This window comes from Elgaria multicarinata, chromosome 10 (genome assembly GCF_023053635.1).
Source record: "Elgaria multicarinata webbii isolate HBS135686 ecotype San Diego chromosome 10, rElgMul1.1.pri, whole genome shotgun sequence".
NCBI lineage: Eukaryota > Metazoa > Chordata > Lepidosauria > Squamata > Anguidae > Elgaria > Elgaria multicarinata.
Genome location: NC_086180.1, coordinates 94,442,639 through 94,467,353, shown reverse-complemented (window position 1 = coordinate 94,467,353; position 24,715 = coordinate 94,442,639). Strand labels below are relative to the sequence as shown.

Genomic DNA, 24,715 nt, shown 5'->3' with positions numbered 1-24,715 from the left:
AACAGTCTCCCTTCCTGAGCTAGCTGGGGTAGTCTCAGGGTTGGTGTTGGAGTCCACCCAGCTTGTTGTTCTGGGGAATTTCAATATCCATGCTGAGGCTGTCCTGTCGGGAGCAGCTCAGGACTTCATGTCCACCATGACTATTCCAAATAGTATCTGGCCCCACCCATGCTGTTGGGCACACTTTGGGCCTTGTTTTCTTTGTTGGGTGGGGTGACAGGGATCTGGAGGTGACAGGGATCTGAGAGTGGAGGAACTCTCTATAGTTCCGTTGTCATGGACAGATCACTACCTGGTGGGGTTTAGACTTGCTGGCACTCAGAACCTGTAGGGGTGGAGGACCAATTAAGATGGTCCACCCCAGGAGGCTGATGGATCCGAATGGTTTCCTGATGGCTCTTGGGGATTTTCCTGTTGCTTCAGCAGGCGATTCTGTCGGAGCCCTGGTCAATCTCTGGAATGGAGAAATGGCCAGGGCGGTGGACACAATTGCTCCTGAGTGTCCTCTCTCACAAAGTGGAGCTGCACTACCGGGTAACTTTATAAAATGGCAACATGGGGTTGAAAAATCTGTTGATTGGACTGATGGTGATCACATTAAACCTTTTGACCAATTGGAGGGGGAAATGCTTAATACAAGAACAGGATTGTTTGAATACTTTCAAATTAAACGTGATTAAATAGCTGGTTAAGAAATCAGGAGGGAGGATTAAGAATTTGAGAATATAATGTGGAACAAACCAAAAGGACGCTAACCGAAATCTACAAAATTATAATGCACATTGAAGAAAATAAAAGACTCTTAAATTCAAAGTTAAGAGAAAAAAATTGGGAGAAAGAACATCAGATATTTGGAATAACTTAAATAGATATACAGCCTCAATGTCTTTAATAGAAAATCAAATTAAGCTTCTGAGTCAGTGGTATGTGACTCCTTTACAGTTATCTAAGATCTATGAAAATTTTAAGAATATTTGTTGGAAGTGTGGAAAAGGAAGAACAGACTTTATGAATTGTTCATGGAATTGCTCTGAGGAAAGGAGATTCTGGAAATAAATTATTTGTAATATTAGTAATATTCTGAAATATACTGTACTGTTTGATCCTAGAATTTGCTCATTAACTTATCTGAAAGGTGCGGTATCAAACAACAAAGAAAAAAATATTATTTTGTATTATATTAGCAGCATGTCTTCTTTATGACAAGTATTGGACAAGAAAGGAAATGCCTAAACTAAAAGAGTGTTATTTTAAAAATGCGGGGTTTGGCAATCCTAAGCAAAATTACAAGGGTTCTTTGGATTAAGCAAAGAAGATACAGAATAAATAAATCTGAACAGGATTAGGAGCCATTTAGGATGGTTTGGAATGATAGGCAAGGTGTGATATATGGTAATCCATCTCCTTTACTGTAATGTCTCACTGTTCAAAGGTTATTTAATCTAGAAGTTTTAATCTTATAAGGTATTTGATGAGTCTCGCTGCTTTTTAAGGTTTCTAATAGTGTGTTATATGTCTATGGAATAGACCAGTGCCTGGAGGCTGTAATGGGCTGTATGAGGGCCAATAAACTGAAGCTGAATCCTGATAAGATGGAAGCTCTGTGGACTGGTGGTTCCCGAGTCTGGGAATTGGGTAAGCAACTTGTTCTGGATGATGTGACACTCCCTCTGAAGGAGAAGGTACGTAGCTTGGGAGTACTTGACATCCATCAATGTCACTGGAGGCCCAGGTGGACTCCGTGGCATGGAGTACTTGGGGGCAGCTTCAGCTGTCCTTTCCTGGACAGGGGCAATCTAGCCACAGTGGTGCATGCACTGGTAACTCCCCAATTAGACTACTGCAATGCACTCTACGTGGAGCTCCCTTGAAGACGACTCGGAAGTTGCAGCTAGTGCAAAATGCAGGAGCTAGACTGCTGGTGGGTACATCTTACAGAGACCACATAACACCAGTCTTAAAGGAATTGCACTGGCTGCCTATACGCTTTCGGTCAGAATTCAAGGTGCTGGTAATGACGTTTAAAGCCCTAAATGGCTTGGGACCGCGATACTTGCCTGAGACTTGAGATCTGTTGAAGGAGCCCTTCTCTGCATCCCACCAACGCAACATATACGCTATGATGGGACAAGGGAGAGGGCTTTGTCTGTTGTGGCACCCAGACTGTGAAATGCCCTCCCCTTAAAGGCCCGACTGGCATCAACACTGATTTCATTTCGACGCCAAGTAAAAACATGTTTTTTTAACAAAGCCTTTGATGGTTAAATTCACTAAGATGGCACATTGTTTTAACTGCTTTTAAATTATATATTGTTTTAACTTGGTTAATAGTCAACTCCACGATTGATTATCAAGGGGGTACTCCCCACACAACATGATTAAAATCAACTGTGGTGTAGATTAAGGCCAGCGTCCCCCCTGCCCTCTCTCCCCTTTTCAGTCCTCCCGCTGATATCTCATTGGCCATTGCGAGTTCTGCCGGGTGGGCTAGAGCAGCAGCCACCACTTTGGTTGTTCTTGCCAGGGAACTCTGTAGTCACTGAAAATAACCAACTGTGTGTAATGAAATAATCAACAGTGCCCAACACACGACACTATTAACGAATAATCAACTCTGCACAGTGTTGGTTATTTGTGTTGGTTATTTCGCCCGAATAACCAGCCGTGTGTGAAAAAGTCCCGACAGACAACACAATAAACAACCATTGACTATTTAACCCACTGTTGAATATTTAACCCACTGTTGGTTATCATGTCATCCAAACCCAGTCAAAAACTATTAAAAACCTGGAATTGATTGGAGAAGATGGCACCGAGGAAGTTGCAGGGATATCACTCTCATCATCTTCATCTTCATCCCACTCTTCTTCCCGCAATGGAGTGATGTTATTTCCTAGCCACACAGAGTGGATAGAGACCTTAAACAACAGAAAAAAGGAATGAAAGAAGTAGTCAATATTTTTATTTCATAAATGCTAATACAGTTTAACACAGTACACTGTCTGTATAGTTGTATCACTGTCATTATTTTTTAATTTTTGTTTTCCTGTGCATCACTTGCCAGTCAGTATGTGATATTCTCTTAGAGTAGTTATGCGTTTCTCATGATAACTGGACTGTTGTTCATGTTCAGGAGAAGGGCTAAGCTTGGTTCGCACATAACCCTAAGCCAACCTGGAGCATAAGCCACTGAGGGTTGTTTGTTTGTTTGCTCACCAACCCATGTTACTCCTGACATATGATCAGGCAATTAATTGGTGACTCGGCATGGCTTGTTTCCTCCTCGAGCCCCGTCATTCCTCCAGTCTGCTTCCTGCATGTATTCCAGTGTATTTTGCCTCCACCCTGCTCCAATCGCTACCCTTTTTTTGAGCACTTTGTTTGCCAATTCTTTTAACAAAAAAAATTGGTGCCTCAGAATTGTGCAAATCAGGTCATAATTTTTTGTGGGAGGAAGGTGGCTCTGTGACAGCGCAAAATAGCCCTTTGTAAAGCAAAAAATAAAATAAAATTGTGTATACTGTCTTTCTGTCATAACTGGCATTCCTGGTGACTTAATAAAACTGCAAAAAAGAGGAGTTAAAAATTAGAATGCCCCACTGTTCAAGGCAGTGATTGAGATTTCCCAAGTTCAAGGAAGTGAGAACACTTGGACTTGGATACACCCGACACTTGTGGCTTGTAAGTTTTCTTGGGGGAAACAGAAGAAGTGTTTGGCTTTAACTTTGAGTTCCTCTCAATTACTAGGAGGTTAACACCTTTTCATCCCTGGTCTCAACAAGGGCTCTTTTGATAGTTCTCCAAGAGCATGACTCCAGAAAAAAATGCACCTTGTAGGCAAGTCTAGCAATCTCGATCCACATACAAGTTCTACAGCAAACACATTCTGCAGAGGCCACCAGTGAGGGAGGAAGCAGCAGCCAGACACCTCTCCATCGTGCCTGGGTCCAGCTCCAGCTGAGAGCCCCCTCCCTCCTCCTACCAACTGTCAACTTTAACTGCTGAACTTTGCAACTAAGATTGTAGTGCCTGAATTTGCTTTCCTTTCCCCCCCTCCTCCTCCCTCCCAATCCCCTTTCCTTTTGTGTCTTGTCTTTTAGACTGTAAGCCTGTGGGCAGGGACTGTGAATAAATCCTTTTGTAAGCTGCCGTGAGAGCCTGTTTTGGCTGAATGGCGGCATAAAAATGCTTAAATAAATAAATAAATAAATTCCTTCTGACACTGCCATGGCTCTGGATTTAAATTGCACTGTGTGTAGTAAAGAATCTTCCACAAAGACAGCTAATAGCGGAAATAGACTGTCCTTTCCTCTTGCACAATGTCTCTTGGTTCATGAACTAGGGTCTTGCGCATGGGTGCTTTTACCTGTGTCAGAGTTGAGGCATAGATTTTGATGTCATCCATGTACAGGAGGTGACTGCTTGTTTTTGGTGTTTTATGTCGATGCAGTATGTGTTGTTGATAAGGGTGTTGGATAGTGGATTGAGAAGCAGGCCAAAGAGCACTGAATATGTCACCTTGGAGTACCCAGAAGGGTTGGAATAAGAGAAGGGCAGGCCTTATACTAGATAAGGCTTTCAGAGGAATGATTGCTGTAGTGGGATCTATCCCACCTTTTATGTTTGCACTTGGACCTATCTTGGCTGTAGTGCGTGCACTCATTTCTCCCCCTTATGCTGGTTCTATATCCTGTTTGCAGGTGGTGCTTAAACCACAGCTTCCGGATCAGGCATCAGGAGAAACTGTGGTTTAATAAACCACATTTTTCTTGAAGCCAAATGTGCAAGAGGAAGAGGGACGAGGAAGAGGGAAGAGGGAGTGTTCATGCAGAGCGTTCATTCACAGTCAAATAAGTCATGATTTTTCCAACTGAGATTACATGTAAACCAAGTCATGCTTCTACAACATGACTGAGCTGTCACCACGATGTACTGAAGGAAAAGCAGGCATGAGCAGCTACATTGCTAGCAACAATAATTGAGTTTATCTCTCTAGATGGAGGCGACAGTGAGAAGTACCTGTTATCAGATTTGGCTGATGGCCCAGCTACACCCATTCCTCTAATATGGTGGTGCATGTGCTGGTCACCTCTAGGCTTGAATTCTGTAATGTGCTATATTTGGGGTTGCCTGCATACTTAGTTTGGAAACTTCAACTGGTACAAAACATGGCAGCCAGGTTGGTCTCTGGGACATCTCATGGATACCATTATATGACACCAATTTTAAAATCTATACACTGGCTGCCAATTTGTTTCCAGGCAAAATATAAAGTGCTAGTTCTTAACTTTAAAGCCCTACATGGTCTAGGTACAAGGTACCTTCTCCTCTATGTTCCAGCCCACCACTTAAGGTCTTCTGAGGGTCATCTCTTGTGGCAGCCTAATGTGAGATTGGCCGCCAATCACCAGAGGACCTTTTCCTTTGCCACCCATCATCTGTAGAATGACCTGCCAATTGAAATGCACCTGCTGACTTCTTTGAATGTCTTTAAGAAGGCATGAAAGACTCAGGCCTTCCCTTTTTGGAATGTTATTCCTGACATATATATATATATATATATATATATATTTATATTGTTTTGTGTCTTAATTTATTGATTGCTTTATCTTTTTAAAATTGTTTTTAACTTTGTATGCCGCCTAGAGTATTTTGTATATAAGTGGGATATAAATTGAAATAATAATAATAATAATAATAATAATAATAATGCTACATAGACTATAAAAAGACTTTTGACTCCGTCCCACACAGTTGGCTGAAAAAAGTATTTGAAATACACAAAATACATCCCTCGATCTAAAACTTTCTGACAAGAATCATGGAGACATGGAGAATGACAATACACCTAGCAACAGACAAGGATCATACACAGACAGAAAAAATAAATATCAAATTCAGCATATTCCAAGGTGACATATTCAGTGCTCTATGGCCTGCGTCTCAATCCACTATCCAACACCCTTATCAACAACACATACGGCATCGACATAAAACACCAAAAACAAGCAGTCACCTCCTGTACATGGATGACATCAAAATCTATGCCTCAACTCTGACACAGGTAAAAGGCCTCTTGCGAATCACGGAAGAACTGATGACAGACATGAAAATGGAATTTGAGATAGGAAAATGCAAGGTGCTACACATAGAAAGAGGAAAATGGAAAGAAGAGGAAACAGCAGAAACATTAAATAACGAAATACTAGATAGCATGGAAGAAAATGAAACATACAAATACTTAGGATTCCAACAAAACACAAAAATCAATCACTCTACAGTAAAAACTCAACTAAGATTACAATACAAAACTCGCCTATCGCAAATCCTAAAATCCAAACTCAACTCTAAAAACATTTTCAAAGCCATCAACTCCTACTCAATATCCATCCTCACATACTCATTCGGAATCGTACACTGGTCACACACTGAACTCAAAGAAATAAACAGAGACAATCGCACCGAACTCACAAAACACCGCATGTTTTCCATCCTATCTCATGCATTGAAAGAATAACAACCAGCAGGAAAGAAGGAGGAAGAGGTCTGCTGAACATTGGCACAATCCATGCTAAAAAGATAAAATCACTCAGAGAATTCTTCCACACTAAAAACACCCCCATCCATGGAGCCATAGTAAAAGCAGATAAAAACTACACCCCACTCAAACTAGCACTATATAACAAAGAACAAACACAACCACTCTAACTCACAGAGAAAAAAAGAAAAATGGGCACAAAAAGCGCTCCATGGGGAGCACTACAACAGAACTCACAAAGATCAATCATATGAATGGCTCAGGAAGGGTGAGCTATTTCCAGAAACAGAAGGATTCCTAATAGCTATACAGGATCAAGTTATAGCAACCAAGAACTACCAAAAATACATCATAAAAGACAACAATGTAACAACAGACCTATGCCATCAATTCCAAGAAACAGGAGGATGTAAAATTCTGGCAGAAATGGACTATACGGACAGACACAATACAGCTGCAAAAATAATTCACCAACAACTGGCCATCAAATTCAACCTTATCAAACAACCTACACCAATACATACTCACCCGAAACAATCTTGGAAAATGCAGATCATAAAATATACTGGGACAGAACAATTCATACTGACAAAACAATACCTTGCAACCGACCAGACATAACAGTCATAGACAAAAAAGAAAAACACACATACCTCCTCAACATAGCAATACCGAATGATAAAAATGTTGTTGAAAAGTAAGAGGAAAAGAAAGAAAAATATACTCCACTGCCGTGGAAGTCAAAGAACTATGGCAACAAGAAACAGTCACAATTATTCCGTTAGTCACATCAGTCACTGGCATCACATCAAAAAACTATACAGAAAACCTTCAGAAACTGGGCTTACCAAAATACATCCATACCAACATGCAGAAAGCAGTCATACTTAAAACATGCTCAATTGTCAGGAAATTTCTGAATCTGTAAAAGACAGCATGACTTGGCAATGCCCATCATGTCCATCTAGAAAAACCACCATGAGCGAGAAAGAATAATAATAACAACAACAACAACAACAACAATAATATTTGCAGCAGTGAAATAATAAAAAAGGTGAGAAAGAGGCCACCCTTTTTGGGAATTACTAATATCTCCACAGCTTTCTAGATCTTGGCAATCAACAAGGCTTTATCAATCGCCTTGCTTCTCAGCCTGCTCATTTCCTGACCAGGACAGGGGAGGTAAAGGAAGCTTGTCATGCCATTTCAAACCCAGGCCATCTTGTTCCCTGACATGGTAGGGGAAGGGGGTGGGGAGAAGAGGAAACGCACGCCTTGGCACTTAGTTTGTGCTGCTTCAGCTCTTCACCTGCCCCAGCTGCAAGGTAAGTTTGTGTGTGTGTGTATGTGGATGGAGGGAGCGTTAGTACCATGCAGGCGGCTTTGCCTCTTCTTTTCCACTTCATGCCCCTTGGAACTGAGAACGGTAATGAAAATCATTTGTTTCTGTTTTGTTCAATTCAACTATAATTTCCAAAAGCTTGACTCTGCCTTCAAGTAGTGGTAATATTATATTCTGTATATTTTGCAGCCACTGACAAAGATAATAATAAGGGTATCTGGTGTATCTCCCCTTTTATCTTATTTATTTTATTTTCAGTACTTATAAACCACTCCCAGAGGTGAACAATACACCGAGGAAGGGTGTATGTGGAATGAAAGAAAAAATAATAAAAATACAATAGAATAATAAAAAAAACTTAAAATCCATTTGAATAAACATGTCTTGTGCAGAGACCAAAAGCAAAGCAAAGTTGGCACCTGCCTGACATCAAGCAGCAAGGAATTGGGAACACAACAGGGAACTGCCTTATTCTGAATCAGACAGTTGGTCCATCTAGCTCAGTTCTGCCAAACCTGACTGGCAATAGTTCCCCAGGATTTTAGGCAGCTCTTCTAGCCTTTGTCTGGAGACACCAGGATTGAATGTGGAACCTTCAGCTTGCAAAGCATGTGTTCTACCACTGAGCTATGTCCCCTAGAGAGAGGACCCCTTAGGGACATAGGAAGCTGCTGAAGCAGTCCACTGGCACATATGGTCAGCACTAACTGGCAATAAAATTCCAGGTTTCCAGGCGGGATTCTTTCCTAGCCCAAGCAGGAGATGCCAGGGCCATTCTACATACAAAGTAGAAGAATACAGTCATGTTCAGTACAATTTGAAAACAGGATTTATTTTTAAGTTCTGTACTCAGATATACTTTGGAATATCCCCTCTCCATATTGAACCAGGAGGCAGGGGCATCTACAGTTGACTCCTCTCTAGGAAGGATTCCCCATTAACCTTAACATACTACAGAAAACAGGAAAAACACGTAAATGTGGCAAAAGTAAGACTGTAAGTCACCCCAAGAACTGGTCTCTCCTTCATGTGCCTGTTGTTCAAAGGAATAAGCTGGTCCTACATGGAAGATGGGAAAATGCCCTCCTGCCTTCTTCAAGAAAATGGAACCTACTGGAAGTAAAACATCCCCCTTTTTCTAAGGCAAGCAGGAGGGCATTTAACTATCCATCAGGATTACATAATGTAATTATTACATAATAATTACAATTACATAATTGCTGTAATGTGTATTACAGCAATACACATACTGGGCGGGCAATTATTGTCCTTACTGAGAAGAACCTATAAGAGAACACCCATACTTGAAAATAGTAGCAGCCTCAGACAGTCTGGAAACTGGAGGTTTGTGTTTAAGGGCAGAATGGAGAGGCATTTGGTATTATAATAATAATAATAATAATAATAATAATAATAATAATAATAAAATATTTATTTCTTACCCGCCTCTCCCTTTGAACAACATTAGTACAGAATCAATACATCTTAAAAATTCTTGATTTTATATTGATCTGGATAGGCCTGCCGGAAAAGGCTAGTCTTTAAAGCTGCCTTAAAATCACAGAGAGTTAATTTTACGAATCTCCTCCGGCAGGCCATTCCACAATCTGGGGGCTACAGAAGAAAAGGTCCTCTGCGAAACTGATGTCAGCCTAGTTTTAGCTGACTGAAGTAAGTTCACCCCAGAGGTATGAAGTTTTTCACTTTACAGAAGGCCTAAATAATAGTGTTAGAGTATGTGGCCACAGCCTTCTCTTCAAAGTTACTGAAATTACAAATTTGTAGCACTACTACTTCATCCTGTTTGCAATATGATTTGTCTTCCTTTAAATAATAATCTAACTAATTAAAAATCCCAAGATTGCTATTCAGCAATGCTCATTAGTTAGAAGTAAAGAATACAGACAAGGCATTTGAACAAACCTGTCCTAATTTATATCCCATATTTCCCATTTCACGCTCTGTATTGATCTGCAGTAAAAGGTTTTCATGGCTGATAACAGCACCTGAAATAAAAAGACAAAATAAAGTTGTTTTAGACAATATCCAAAATAAAATGTTTCTTTAAAAAAAAGCTTTATTAAACTTCAGAAACAACATCACAAAAAACAAGTGCTCAATATGTTGTCCATTACAAGACCATGATCAACGGCCATCATCTTTACTACAATGTCATTCCTCCCAATTCAATTCCTCCCACCATTTCAAGCTCAAGAGTCCAACCATAATCTGGTGGTTGTTTTCAGTTATTGTTTTCACTTGTACGGGAAATAAAAGCTTGACAAATAGAGAAGGAATCTGGCTTAATCTGCTCTTTGATCATCCTATTCTGGTAGGTTAGCTTTTCAGCTACTGCCAAATGCTATACCTTATGGTACCCAAATCTCTAAGAGTGTAACAATACTGTCCTTCCACTGTTTAGGAAAAAACAAACGTGCTGCTGCAACTAGAAAAATAACCAAGTCCTTTTGTAATAGAGCAGCATTTAGCCCCTCAAAGATACCCAGGAGTGCTCTTAGGATCAAGATCTACCTGTTGCCACATGATCAATGGAAGAGACATTGACAGCATGCAGGAGAAAGAAGAGGGAGGAAATGCTGAAGGAGGACGAAGGGAGAAAAATCAGCAGCAGCTGACCATGATGAGTGGACAGCATGGAAGGTAGGAGAGAGGTGCTGGCTGCAGAAGACAGCAAAAGGTCATGAGCAGTGTGGGAAGGAGAGAGAACAGGCTCAAGCCGAAGAAGAAGAAGAAGAAGCCGAGGCCGCCACAAATCTGGGGCAGAAAGAAAAGGCTCCTAAGGCCTGGAGAAGGGCAGGAGGCCAGTCAGTATAGCCTCCTTACAAGGAGTTAAGCAGAAGGTACTGGGCCTCTCCCCTTCCCCCACCCCATTCTCTTCCATCTATGTTCTGCAGGGCTTACTAAGGGGTGGGGAATTAATCTGTCTCTGTCAAGGCTTTTTTTCTCTTCTTACATGACAGTATACCAGAAGGGGATCTTAATTTTCCCTTTCCCCACGCCTTTGCCCTCATAGGTGACGCCTGCAGGCTTTACCTAAGAAGGGGAGAAAGTGAATGCCTGTGTTAAGATTATGCACATCTTGTGGCTCTTGAGCATTTCAAGTTGTGGTCTGTGGCATGAAGGATCTTAAATTAAGGCACCCATAGAAGACAGGATACCCTGGAGAAGAGGCTGATGCTAGGGAAAGTGGAAGGCAAAAGGAAGAGGGGCCGACCAAGGGCAAGATGGATGGATGATATTCTGGAGGTGACAGACTTGACCTTGGGGGAGCTAGGGGTGGCAACGGCCGACAGAAAGCTCTGGCGTGGGCTGGTCCATGAAGTCACGAAGAGTCGGAAACGACTGAATGAATAAACAACAATCCTATGTATCTATAATTAAAGGAGAAATATTGTGTGTGTTCAAGCAGAAGCAAGACCCATTTCAAATTAAACAGCAAAGCACAAAAGCAAAGTACAAATGTGCATGGGTTATGGGGATAGCAAAGGCTTCTTCCAAATCTATTAACATTTCAGAAATTGCAGGGCTAAAAGCCTTCTGCCATTCAACACATACCTGTAGCAGAAGGGGACAGAGATGGAACAGGATCCCAAGCTTGGTATAAGTGGTGGGTGGCAATGTTATCTCTCTTGGATGCCATTTCTTGGATTTCTTTTTCTACAATTCCTCTAATGGCATTTAATTTTCTCCCAAACCTGAAGTTCAGCAGAAAGAATAAATGGATAAAGCACTTTCTATAATAAGATAAATCTTGACAATAAATTATCTGTTAAAGGTTTTAGAACAAGTTCTATTTCTTCAGAAAATATATGAAATACTCATTCAAAATTGTAATTAAGCTAGGGTGACCATACGTCCAATTCGGGTCTGGGGGGAAATCCCCATTTCCTCTGTTTGGTCCAGGAAAATCACGGTTTAACTAAGGCCCTCCAGGCTTCCATCCAGGCCTTTCCTTGGTCAACGTCACAGCATGGAAGCCAGGAGACCCTTAAAAGGCGCATTTCCGCGTTCCGTGATGTTCACCAAGGAGAGTCCTGGATGGAAGCATGGGCAGGCCTTAAACCGCAGGTCTCAGAAACGCACGATTTATGGGGGGCCCACGCTTCCATCCGGGGCTCTCCTTGTTCGCTGTAGTGACATCACTGCAGCGACCAAGGAGAGCCCCAGATGGAAGCGTGGGCAGGCCTTAAACTACACATCTCAGAAATTTGCGGTTTAAGGCCCGTCCACGCTTCCATCCGGGATTCTCCTTGGTCGCTGCAGTGATGTCACAGCAGCGACCAAGGAGAGCTCGGGATTGACGCGAGGCGATGGGCTGAGGGCCGCACTCCTGTACTTCGGGGAACGTGTCCTCCAGCACCCCCAGCGCTGAGTAAGAAGAAGAGGAAGAAGAAGCAAGTAGAAGGGTGTGTGTGTGAGAGAGAGACAGAGAGAGAGAGAAAGTGTATGGGTGAATAGGGTGCCTGGTTGTTTGAGTGAATGGATTTGCGTGTGTGTGTGTTGGCAGTGTGTGTATTGATGTGATGATGCCTGAATGGGATGCCTGGTTGTTTGACTATGCATGTGCATGTTTGCAGTGTGTGTGTGGTGGGGGAGGGCTGTAGTTTTCTGCATGTTTGGGGGATAATTTGGAGGTGATATTCTTATTAAATAATGCATTTTGACCCATAGTCCTTCCTATCTAATTTGTTTGATATAATTGGCATGATGTATATCTTGTAAAAATTGCTGATAATTTCTTAAATATCTTTTAAAAAATTTAACAGGATTGCCATCATCATCTCTCTTTTCTTGCTCGTGGTGGATTTTTTAGATTAACATGATGGGCTTTGCCAAGTCATGGTGTCTTTTACTGATTCAGAAATTCCCTGACTATTTAACATGTTTTAAATATGACTGCTTTCTGGATGTTGGGATGCATGTATTTTGGTAGGCCTAATTTCTGAAGGTTTTCTTTAAAAAATAAAATGATGTTATGCTAGTGACTGATGTGACTAATGGAATAATGGTAACTTTTTCCTGTTGCCATAGTTCTTTAACTTCCATAGCCAGTGGTGTATATTTTTCTCTCTTTTCCTCTTCCTTTTTTGCAACATTTTTGTCATGAGGTATTGCTATGTCAATGAGGTAGGTGTGTTTTTCTTGGTTGTTTTTTTACTGTTATGTCTGGTTGAAGTTGAAACAAATTAAGAGGTGCTAGCCTTTAGTCCATTTTATTCCATGGCTCATGTTTGCAGGCTAATAGTAGTTTATACTCTTTCTGAATGCTTGTTCGTTTCTTGTACTAATTTTTTCTGTACTTGCCAACTGCTTCATTTGTTCAGTGGTAGCAGTATGCTGAATCTGTGAGTATGGATATGAGAAAGGTGATGGGGAAAGAGTGTTAAATGTTAGGAAAGGTGAGACTATGATCATCCAGTGAAGGATTTGCAGTCAGAAAATATATTTGAGGGAAGGGGATACTGTATCACACAGAATATAGCGAAAGCTTCGAAGTACAGCAAAAGCTACAGAAGTAGGAATGAGTGAAGTTAATTTCAGATACATTGAATGTCTCACTTGTTCTTTATTCCAGTGATTTTAACTTTAAGATATTACGTAGAACAGGTTTGTTTTAATTGTGTGCTGTGAAATCAGACCTGTGACCAAGGCCATGTTTGGGTGGGCACACCCCTTTGGGGGCTGGGCATGTTGGTGAGCCCACCCCTAGGGGCGGCAATGTTGTCCTCCTTTTTGGTTTCCAAAATATGGTCACCCTAATTAAGCTACTAACAAGCACAGGTTAGATTTGCTTAGATAGACTAATTTTGACATTTCAAAATTAAGCAAAAGCTTTGAGAACAAAATGATGCATAGATGCAACTTCCTTTTTACTACATAAGGCTATAAAGGAAATTCTTATCATGAATTTCTGTTCTTGAGACACTTGGAGGGCATGACTTAGCTTGGGGATAGCAACTTCCCCTGGATCGGGTTAAGAGCACAAGAACAGCTACGCTGGGTCAGATGAGACACAGTAGGCAACCCACAGAAAACAAGCAAGCAGGACATAAGTGCGACAGCACCCTCCTGACCATGTTCCCCAGGAACTGGGGTACATGCACATACTGTCTGATATTGGAAGTGCCATGGGCCAGACCAAAAATTGTTGTCAAGTAAGGGGGAAAAACTCCATAATGTTTTTTTTGGAAGGTGTATGTCTCTGGATTTTATTTTTATGTGATAGCCCATTCTGACTGGTGCTTAAGCTTTTTATGAAGTCATCAAGATGGCTATAGTCATCTTTTTCTAGCTTTTCTAATTTAAGCTGAAATGTGTCAACCATGTGTTCGATTTAAAATTTTAAAACTGTATTGGAAAGCTAATGAATTCTCTTACAAATAGCTAATTCTAACAATGCCTTTATCTGTTACCATCTTTGTGGTACAAGCCAGATATCAAGAAAAAAGTTAAATTTCCCCTCATTTTTATACAGTTTATTGCAAATGACACTTTACCCAAACTAGATATGCACCTAAAGGGTATTAGATAATTGTAGGATATTCTATTATCATTCTAACAAGCCATAGCTTTAGTGCATTAATTTTGATATCTCATAGTTACACATATGAGCATATCCACGTTTCATGTAATTTTAAGCAATGTATAGATAACAGGTAAAGTCAGGTTGCTTACCTGTAACTGAAGTTCTTCGAGTGGTCATCTAAGCATTCATACCTATGGGCTCTGCGCCTGCGCAGGGCTCGTATCGGATACTTCTAAAGCTAAAGGAAATGTTTTTGGGCGGGAGTCTAGTCCCCTCCTACTGCGCAAGCGCTAGCCATTCCCGCCCAAGGTGGGTACCTCAGTTAAATTATAAAACCGGAGACCGACATGTGGCCTCCATAAATGAATTTTTTTAATTATTTTTTTAGGTACCCACACAGACACTGTAGCGGGGATAGGAGGGTGGGTTGTGTGAATGCATAGATGACCACTCGAAGAACTTCAGTTACAGGTAAGCAACCTGACTTTCTTCTTCGTGGTCTCTATGCATCACACCTATGGGCGAATAACAAGCTCACATACCTGGAGGAGGAGAAGTGTCTCTTTATCCTAGCACTTCTGAGAGGACTGTCCTTCCAAAAGAGCAGTCGGTCCTTGCTCGAGCATCGAGTCTGTAATGCCGGACAAACATGGAGGGGGTAGCCCAAGTCGCTGCCCTGCAAATGTCCTGCATGGCGACCCCTCTGCTAAAAGCTACCGACGTAGCCGTTGCTCTTGTAGAGTGGGCTTTGACAGGTTTTGCAAGCGGCAGTCCTGCTATGGAATACGCTAGCTCCACTGTTTGTGCAATCCAACGAGACAACCTCTGTGTTGAGACTGCTTTGCCCTTGTTGGGTTTTCCATAGCAAACAAATAAAGTTTGAGTCTTTCTAAAATGTTGTGTCCTGTCTTTGTAAAAGGAGAGGGCTCTCCTAACATCCAAGGTGTGTAAGGTTGACTCGAGTGCCGTACTCGGTACTGAAAAGAAGGCTAGAAGAACTATTTCCTGCGTTACGTGGAAGTCTGAGAGAACCTTAGGTCGGAAGGTTATGTCCGGGCGCAAGACCACCTTGTCTTTGTGGAATATAGTGTAAGGTGAGTCCACTCGTAAAGCCTGTATCTTGCTGGATCTCCTCGCCGAAGTTATCGCTGCCAGGAAGGCTACTTTTAAGGACAGAAACATCAGCTGCACTGTGGCCAGCGGTTCAAACGGCTTTTTTGTTAATGCATGGAGAACTACTGAAAGGCTCCAGGGAGGGACCAGTGGACATATTGCTGGTGATATGTTCCTGAGGCCCTTCAGAAACTTTTGTATCAAGGGATGGGAAAAAATGGGTCTCCCGTTCTCATGGTGTAGGTGAGCCGATATCGCAGCAAGGTGAACTTTAATAGATGAGTGACCTAAACCCTGCTGGTGTAAGCTGAGGAGGTAGTCTAGTATCATCCCAAGTTTTGCCTCACTTGGTTGAAATTTACGCAATTTGGCGTAATTCATGAGTTTATTCCACTTATACCTGTATGTCTGTCTTGTGGACTGTCTCCTTGCTTCTAGAATAATGTTTTTTACTCCCGTGCTTAGATCGTCCTGCTGTGATGTCGACGCTACTGTACTACCCTCCATGCTGTGAGGTGTAGCCTGTTGACATCGGGGTGGTTCATTTTGCCATTCTGCCTGGACAGAAGCGTCGGTACGGAGCGGAGACGTTTGTATTGCCTTCTTGACAACCGAAGTTGGTGAGCAAACCACGGCTGCCGTGGCCACCACGGGGCAATGATAATGTAGTTGGTTCTGTCTATTTTCGCCTTCGACACCACCTTGGTTAGAAGTGGAATTGGTGGGAAAATGTAATGTAGTTCCCCGTTCCAAGTTCTCGCGAAGGCATCTCCTAAGGGTGTCCCTGCCCTGCTGCAAAACCTCTTGCATGCGGTATTGTGTTCCGTCGCGAACAGGTCAATAGATGGGTGTCCCCACTGGCAAAAGATGGTTTTCCTCACTCCGGGGTTCAGCTGCCACTCGTGGGAAGTTCTGGAAGATCTGCTTAAGGCATCTGCAAGCGTGTTCAGATTGCCTGCGACGTGGATCGCTGTTAACCATACTCAGTGGTGAACGCACCAATACCATATTTGCATTGCTAGCCGAAGTAACGGTCCGGACCTCGTCCCTCCTTGCTTGTTTATATAATATACAGCAGTGGCGTTGTCCGTGGCTAGCTGGACATGGTGTCCCTGAATCGTTGGGGCAAAGGCTTTCAAAGCCTTATGGGCTGCTGTTAGTTCCAGCACGTTGATGTGCTGAACTGATTGCTGTCTTGTCCATGTGCCCTGCACAGTAAGTTGGCCACAGTGTGCCCCCCAGCCTGTTAGAGATGCATCTGTCGTCACTAACTTTGATGGCGTGGGGTGAACGAAAGGAACACCGGTCTCGAGATTTTTTATATTGAACCACCATTTTAGAGAGAGAGTTACCCAGCATGGTAGTCTTAGAAATGTCCTTTTGGCGTCTTTCCTGAGATCGAAGGACCTCAGGAACCAACTTTGTAAAACTTTCATGTGCAGACGGGCAAGCTGGATCACTGCCGTGGTAGCCACCATAAGGCCGAGGAGCTTTTGGATGGAGTGCGCCCGTACGGTACCGAGAGTGCTGATTCGCTTTGCTAGGTCGGCAAGCGTCTGCGCTCTGTTTGCGGGGAGAAAGGCTCTTGCTTGCCTGGAGTATAGGGTTACCCCTATGAATTCCATTCTCTGGCTTGGTTGAAGCTTGGATTTCTGTAGGTTTACGCACAGGCCTAAGTCTTGTAACAGTTGCAGGGTGATCACGACGACTTCTTGAAGGTTGGTGTACGAGTGGGATACCAAGAGCCAGTCGTCTATGTAAGGAAAAATGCGAACGCCTTGTTTCCTTAGGTGGGCACACACTACTGACATGCATTTAGTGAATACCCCCGGGGTTGTAGTAAGACCAAATGGGAGGACTGTAAATTGGAATGGTCGGTCCCCGATCATGAATCTTAGAAATTTTTGGCTGGATTGGGCTATTGACACGTGGAAATAAGCGTCCTTTAGGTCGATTACGACGAACCAGTCGTTTCAGTCTAGTAGTTGAAGGATGGACGCTATGGTGGTCATCCTGAACCGTGGTGATGATGTACCGGTTGAGCCCCCTCAAGTCCAAAATGGGTCGAATCCCCCCATCCTTTTTGGGGACGGCAAAGTATCGGGAGTAGAATCCCTTGTTTAGGTTCGAGGGTGAAACCTTCTGAATGGCTCCTTTGAGCAGAAGGGATTCTACTTCTTCCAGAAGTGGTTTCGATGGGGCCGTTACTTTGATTCCCGAAAAAGGAGGGAGGGTTTTGAATTCTATTCTGTACCCATATCGTACTATATTGAGGACCCATGCGTCTGTGGTTATCTTTTCCCACTTGTGAAGAAAGGGCTGTAGTCTGTTGTTGAAGAGTGGGGTGTGTGCGTATGAGTTGGCTGGGTAGTCAAAGGCGCTGCTTTTTTCCGTATTCCGCCTGTCGGCGTGTCTGTTGATATCTCGGTGGAAAGGGATATTGCCGCTTCCTCTGCATCTGTTGTTGCTGTCTAGGCTGGCGATCAGTCTGGAACCTTGTTTGTTGCGGGTAATAACTTCTATTCCATCGTCTCGGCCTGTAGGGTTGAATCTGTTGCTGTTGTTGAGTGGCGAAACCCATCTTCTTTGCTGTGGTTCTAGCCTTATGTATGGTGTCCATAGCTTCGTCTGTTTTGGAGTTAAACAAACCTTCCCCATCGAAGGGGAGGTCCTGTATTCTTGTTCTTGTTTTTTGGCTAAGGCCTGCAGATCGCAGCCAAAAGTGTCTTCTTATGGCTATTGCACCCATCATTGCCTTAGAATGGCAATCAGCCTGGTGTCTTGCTGAGGTAAGTTCTTGCCTTGCAATTGCAGTCGCCTCTGCCTGAAAAACCCTCGCTAACTCTCTTTTGTCTTCAGGGAGGTAGTCACACAGGGAGCCTATTTTCTCCCACAAAAACAGTTGATACCGCGCCATCGTCGCTTGGTAGTTTGTCACTCTCAGGCCCAAAGATGTCGAGGAATATACCCTTCTAGCAAGGAGGTCTAGCCTTCTCCCCTCTTTGTCCACTGGTGCTGAGTGGATTCTTTGAGATTTTCCCTGTGCCGATTCTACTATAATCGAATTCGGTTTGGGGTGCTGCAATAGGAATTGCGCATCTTTCTCTTGGATTCTATACATCGATTCCAGTCGTTTAGATGACGGTGCTGTTGATGATGGTGTTTTCCACGATTGCTGTGCGGTCTCTAAGATCATGGGGAGGAAGGGAATTGCCACTGGTGCGTTAGCGTCTGAGGTGAATACATCATAGACCAGGTCTTTTGCTTTTTCCACAGGTTGTTGGGTCTCAAGTCCTAGGGATTGTGCCATTCGCAGCATATGTTCAGAAAATCTTCCCATATGGTCCGACGGAGGCGGTGGTTCTTGGCTCCCTACCGCTGCATCTGGGGATGGAGTTGACGGTGCTACGGACGATACCGAAGGTGAGTCAGATTGGTAATCTTCATCTGGTGATGGTGATCGAGACGCACGGTTAAGCTGCGTTTGCGTCAGTTCTCTCTGCATAGAGAGGTCACCCTGTACCGAGAGTTGTTGATCATTGACGTTCGATCTTTTTGGTGACGGTGGTGTGGATAGTGCACTCGGTCCCGAGGCTGCAAAAACTCTCGTTGCCGGTGGAGGAAGACTTCTCGACACCGGTGGGGGAGGTGGTGGGCGAAAATAGTCTGGTGGTGGAGGATATCGATATGGATATTCTCTTTGGTAATCATAATGAGCAGCATAATCCCAATCGCCCCATCCATAGTGATGTCGTGGGGGGTTGTTCCAGCTATGTGCTCTGTCCCACTCTGTATGAGGAGAGTGGAAATAGGCGTTAGGATCCATTTGTTCTGCACTTCCATCCACGGCATGGTGCTCCCTCGGTCCCGAGGCTCTGGATGGATTTGGGGATGTTTCCTCTTGCTCAGGTCTCTGAGAATGATGTGAGCGCGGTCTCGTAAAGTGCTGCAGTGCTACTTGTTGTGATCCCGCTCTAGATGGGGTAGAATCTCTTATTTCCCCCTCGGATATCGACTCAAGGAGTCTTGAGGGTGCCCTCAGTACCGATGGGGATTTTCTCGGTACCGGGGACTTCGGCGGCAAAACTGCCATTGCGGTTGCCTGTATAACAGACGTTGGTGTTTTTTTCTTCTTTTTCTTTCTTTTCTCATCCTCCTTACTTGTCCTGGCCTTTTTTGAGATTGTTTTGGCTGTGTAACCGGGCCCGTCATGGGCTCAAGCTCCCCTGTTTCCTTAGGGGGCGAGTCTCCAATGCAGACTTCTTGAATGGGAAAAAGGGCTTCATCTTGGCTGGAAGTGCTTGCATGGGTAATAGTTTTCCCCTTTGCCGCATGCGTTGCCATTGTAGCAGTAGGCGAGGCCGATGATTTGGGCGCGTCAGCCGCTTGGAGAGCCTTTTCCCAGAGGGCCGATCTAAGGCGATCCGCCCTATGTCTGTGCATCTGTTTGGTGAATGCCATACAATGATGGCAAGACTCCGTTTTATGTCCTTCACCGAGGCAGATTAGACATAGGGAATGCCCATCGGTTGGTGGAAGTTTTGCTCTGCACTTCACACACTTTCTAAATGGGGCCTTGAGGGCCATGCGCGTCTTTGGTAAGACGCTATCCTACCTCTTCTTTTCTCTCTTATTTTAACGAAGGAACAAAACAAACTAACACAAGAAAATAAAATAACAACTTTCCAATTTTCCGAGGACTATTTCGCTAGAGAAGTTCCTAAGTACGAGTTGCCACATCGGCGGTCGAAGAAAAACTGAGGTTTGGGCGGGAATGGCTAGCGCTTGCGCAGTAGGAGGGGACTAGATTCCCGCCCAAAAACTTTTCCTTTAGCTTTAGAAGTATCCGATACGAGCCCTGCGCAGGCGCAGAACCCATAGGTATGATGCATAGAGACCACGAAAAAGAACTTCGTATTATTGCAAGGAAACATCTAGTAGTTTTCTGAGTTCAGCAATGGTTCAATATGCATGTTTTTATTTACAAATGTCACAATATTATTGTTTCACAACTGCTAACATTTAATCTTCTATGTAATGTAATTTTAACGTTCATCACCAGTGCTATCACCTTCTGAGTCCTCAAGTTCTCAGGTTCAACTGCAAAGTCTACATCTATTTTTTTCTGGTTGCTACTTGTCTGTAGTTTGTACACAGAAGTGCCAGCAAGTCCACTGGATAGGCATGAGGAGTTTGGTAGTTGACAGGAATGCACACACCTGCATGACATCATCTCCAAAACAGCAATTGGTGCATCCAGTCAGTGACAAAATTGCCATCTTTATCTGTTGTCCATCCATAATCCTTTGGGCTAGGTACATGTGGCTGGTTTTTTAAACTGCATCTCCAAATTAATGAATCGGCAGTCATTGCATGGTGGAAGATGACTGGATTCCACTTCTCTTTGCTTGGCACAAAAATGTCATAGCGTGTTCTAACATAGTTAGAACATACATTTGACAGGTGAATTATTGTAAGGGTTCAAACATCTCTGTAGAGATGTCCCATGGTTAGGCCACTAATCCTTTTGCAGCAAATTATTAGTGAGTGTGTTTAAACCATGGTTATGTTCACATGGCATGCTAAGCCATAAAGTTTAGCTCAAAATATTTAACCACCATGGCTCAGCATGTTGGCTGAGCAGGGTCACAGCCAGTGAAAGCATATAGTCCAATTAGAGCATCAGACACATCTTGTCCAATTGAACATCTGAGTTTGCTTATATCAATCAATCAATCAATCAATCAATCAATCGATGAATGTACCTTTATTGGCATAAAACAACCACAAACCATACAAGAACATCATGACATCCTCCAGACAAACTAGTACTACATTGTGCAATTCAGCCTGCTTATATCAATAAATCTTGTACAACTTTTCATCCCACATTTCACAAACATTAGGCATGGTATTTTGCAAAGCCAATGCATAGTATCTTCTGAAATGACAATAGATTCTGTCCCTGCTTTTGCTGCATGAGAGCCATCCAGCAGCGTTCTAGTGTCAGTTTCTTCTTGTGTAGACCTCAACTCACGGGCCTCTTCCCAACAGTTTTTGGTAATTTTTGAAACAGGCTTCCTCACTTGTTACATGAAGTGTTTGCCTTCTAACCTCTTCATATACTTAGGCACTAAGTACAAGTTGCACTAAGAACTTGACGGGCTCAGACTTGTTAGATAATCTACACAGATATCGTCTTAACTGCTGAATTTTGCGAGCAGGTACAATATTCTTCAACTGCAAATTAGCATTTGTGGTTCATTTGAATCTTTTGGTATCTTTGATAGAATTTTCCAGGTAAACATCAAAGACAACATCAAGCTTTTCACTTTGCATACAGTCATGAGGAACAACATAGAATACAGATTCTTAGAATCATACAATCATAGCAGAATAGCAGAGTTGGAAGGGGCCTTCAAGGCCATCGAGTCCAACCCCTGCTCAATGCAGGAATTCACCCTAAAGCATCCCTGACAGATGCTTGTCCAAATGCCTCTTGAAGGCCTCTAGTGTGGGAGAGCCCACAACCTCCCTAGGTAACTGATTCCATTGTCGTACTGCTCTAACAGTCAGGAAGTTTTTCCTGATGTCCAGCTGGAATCTGGCTTCCTGTAACTTGAGCCCGTTATTCCGTGTCCTGCACTCTGGGAGGATCGAGAAGAGATCCTGGCCCTCCTCTGTGTAACGACCTTTTAAGTATTTGAAGAGTGCTATCATGTCTCCCCTCAATCTTCTCTTCTCCAGGCTAAACATGCCAAGTTCTTTCAGTCTCTCTTTATAGGGCTTTGTTTCCAGACTCCTGATCATCCTGGTTGCCCTCCTCTGAACACGCTCCAGCTTGTGTGCGTCCTTCTTGAATTGTGGAACCCAGAACTGGACGCAATACTCTAGATGAGGCCTAACCAGGGCCGAATAGAGAGGAACCAGTACCTCATGTGATTTGGAAGCTATACTTCTATTAATGCAGCCTAAAATAGCATTTGCCTTTCTTGCAGCCATATCGCACTGTTGGCTCATATTCAGCTTGCAATCTACAACAATTCCAAGATCTTTCTCATTTGTAGTATTGCTGAGCCAAGTATCCCCCATCTTGTAACTGTGCCTTTGGTTTCTATTTCTTAAATGTAGAACTTGGCATTTATCCCTATTAAATTTCATCCTGTTGTTTTCAGCCCAGCACTCCAGCCTATCAAGATCACTTTGAAGTTTGTTTCTGTCTTCCAGGGTATTAGCTATCCCACCCAATTTTGTGTCATCTGCAAATTTGATCAGCGTTTCCTGCACCTCCTCGTCCAAATCATTAATAAAAATGTTGAAGAGCACTGGGCCCAGGACTGAGCCCTGCGGCACCCCACTCGTTGCCTCTCCCCAGTTTGAGAAGGTTCCATTGATAAGTACTCTTTGAGTCCGATTCTGTAGCCAACTGTGGATCCACCTAATAGTTGTTCCATCTAGCCCACTTTTAGCTAGTTTATTAATCAGAATGTCATGTGGTACTTTGTCAAAAGCTTTGCTGAAGTCAAGATATATGACGTCCACAGCATTCCCACAGTCCACAAGGGAGGTTATCCTATCAAAAAATGAGATCAAATTAGTCTGACAGGATTTGTTCCTGACAAATCCATGTTGGCTTCTAGTAATCACTGCATTGATTTCAAGGTGTTTACAGATTGACTTCTTTATAATCAGCTCCAGAATTTTCCCAGGGATGGATGTCAGACTGACTGGTCTGTAGTTCCCAGGTTCCTCCTTTTTGCCCTTTTTGAAGATAGGGACGTTAGCCCTCCTCCAGTCGTCCGGCACCTCACCCGTCTTCCATGATTTTGCAAAGATAATAGACAAAGGTTCTGAGAGTTCTTCTGCTAGCTCCTTCATTACTCTAGGATGCAGTTCATCGGGCCCTGGAGATTTGAACTCATTCAAGGAAATTAGGTGTTCTTTGACCATTTCTTTATCAATCTCAAACTGCAATCCTACCCCCTCAACTTCTGCTTCACTTTTTCCAGGGGGGTCATAGACCCGCTTTTGGGAGAAGACTGAGGCAAAGTAGGAATTGAGCACTTCAGCCTTTTCTTTGTCGTCTGTTATCAATTTGCCATCCTCATTAAGCAGTTGAACCACTATTTCTTTCCTCTGTCTTTTACTACTCACATATCTGAAGAAAGCCTTTTTATTGCTTTTAGCATCCCTCGCTAATCTCAGCTCATTCTGAGCTTTAGCCTTCCTGACGCCATTTCGGCATTTCTGCGCCACTTGTCTGTACTCTTCTTTTGTAGTCTGGCCTTCCTTCCACTTCCTATATGTATCCCTTTTTGTTTTCAGGTCATCTCTAAGCTTTTTGTGGAGCCACATTGGTTTCCTCTGTTGTCTTCTATCTTTTCTCCTTGTTGGAATTGTTTGTAACTGTGCCTTTAAAATTTCATTTTTTAAATACTCCCACCCATCCTGCACTCCTTTTCTCATTAGGCTCCCTTGCCACGGGACCTTACTTATTATAGTTCTGAGTTTATTAAAATCAGCTTTCCTAAAATCCAGAGTACGTGTATGCCTACACTCAAGAATTCAAGAATGATGTGGTCACTCTCCCCCAGAGTTCAAGTAACTGCCACTTTATCCACTAAGTCATCCCTATTGGTCAATAACAAGTCAAGGATTGCCGATCCTCTAGTTCCTTCCACCACTTTCTGTAGGAGAAAGTTATCACCCATACATGTCAGGAATTTCTTGGAAGGGCCGCTTTTGGCAGTAATGGTCTCCCAACAGATATCAGGGTAATTGAAGTCCCCCATCACTACTACATCACCCTTCCTTGAAAGTCTGGCAATTTGTTTCTCAAAAGTTTCGTCCTCGTCTTCTCCTTGATTGGGTGGTCGGTAGTAAACTCCGATTATCATATTCTTTTTATTCCTAGCCCCATTTATTTTAATCCAGACGCTCTCGACGGGACTCCCAGTCTCCTCTGCCTGTATTTCTGTGCAGGGATAGGTATTTTTAACATATAGTGCAACTCCACCTCCCTTTCTATTTCTTCTGTTCTTTTTGAACAAGTTCATCCATTGTTGCCTCGAAATTTACATCTCCCGCCCCCGTAAGATTCAGTTTAAAACCCTCCTGGTCAAGTTCTTCATGCTGTGGCCGAACTCATTCTTTCCAGCCCTTGTGAGGTGCAACT

At 43.1% G+C, this 24,715-nt stretch overlaps 1 protein-coding gene across 2 annotated transcripts in view; it reads right to left on the bottom strand.

Moving 5' to 3' along the window:
* HTT (huntingtin) overlaps positions 1–24,715 on the bottom strand; it is a 454,111-nt gene that overhangs the window by 56,093 nt on the left and 373,303 nt on the right. For both annotated transcript variants that reach the window (XM_063135886.1, XM_063135887.1), the window contains exons 56-58: positions 11,457–11,596; positions 9,804–9,886; positions 2,788–2,918 (exon numbers count right to left, since the gene is read on the bottom strand). In XM_063135886.1, coding sequence (XP_062991956.1) covers positions 2,788–2,918; positions 9,804–9,886; positions 11,457–11,596 — 354 coding nt within the window. The remainder of the gene's footprint in view (positions 1–2,787; positions 2,919–9,803; positions 9,887–11,456; positions 11,597–24,715) is intronic.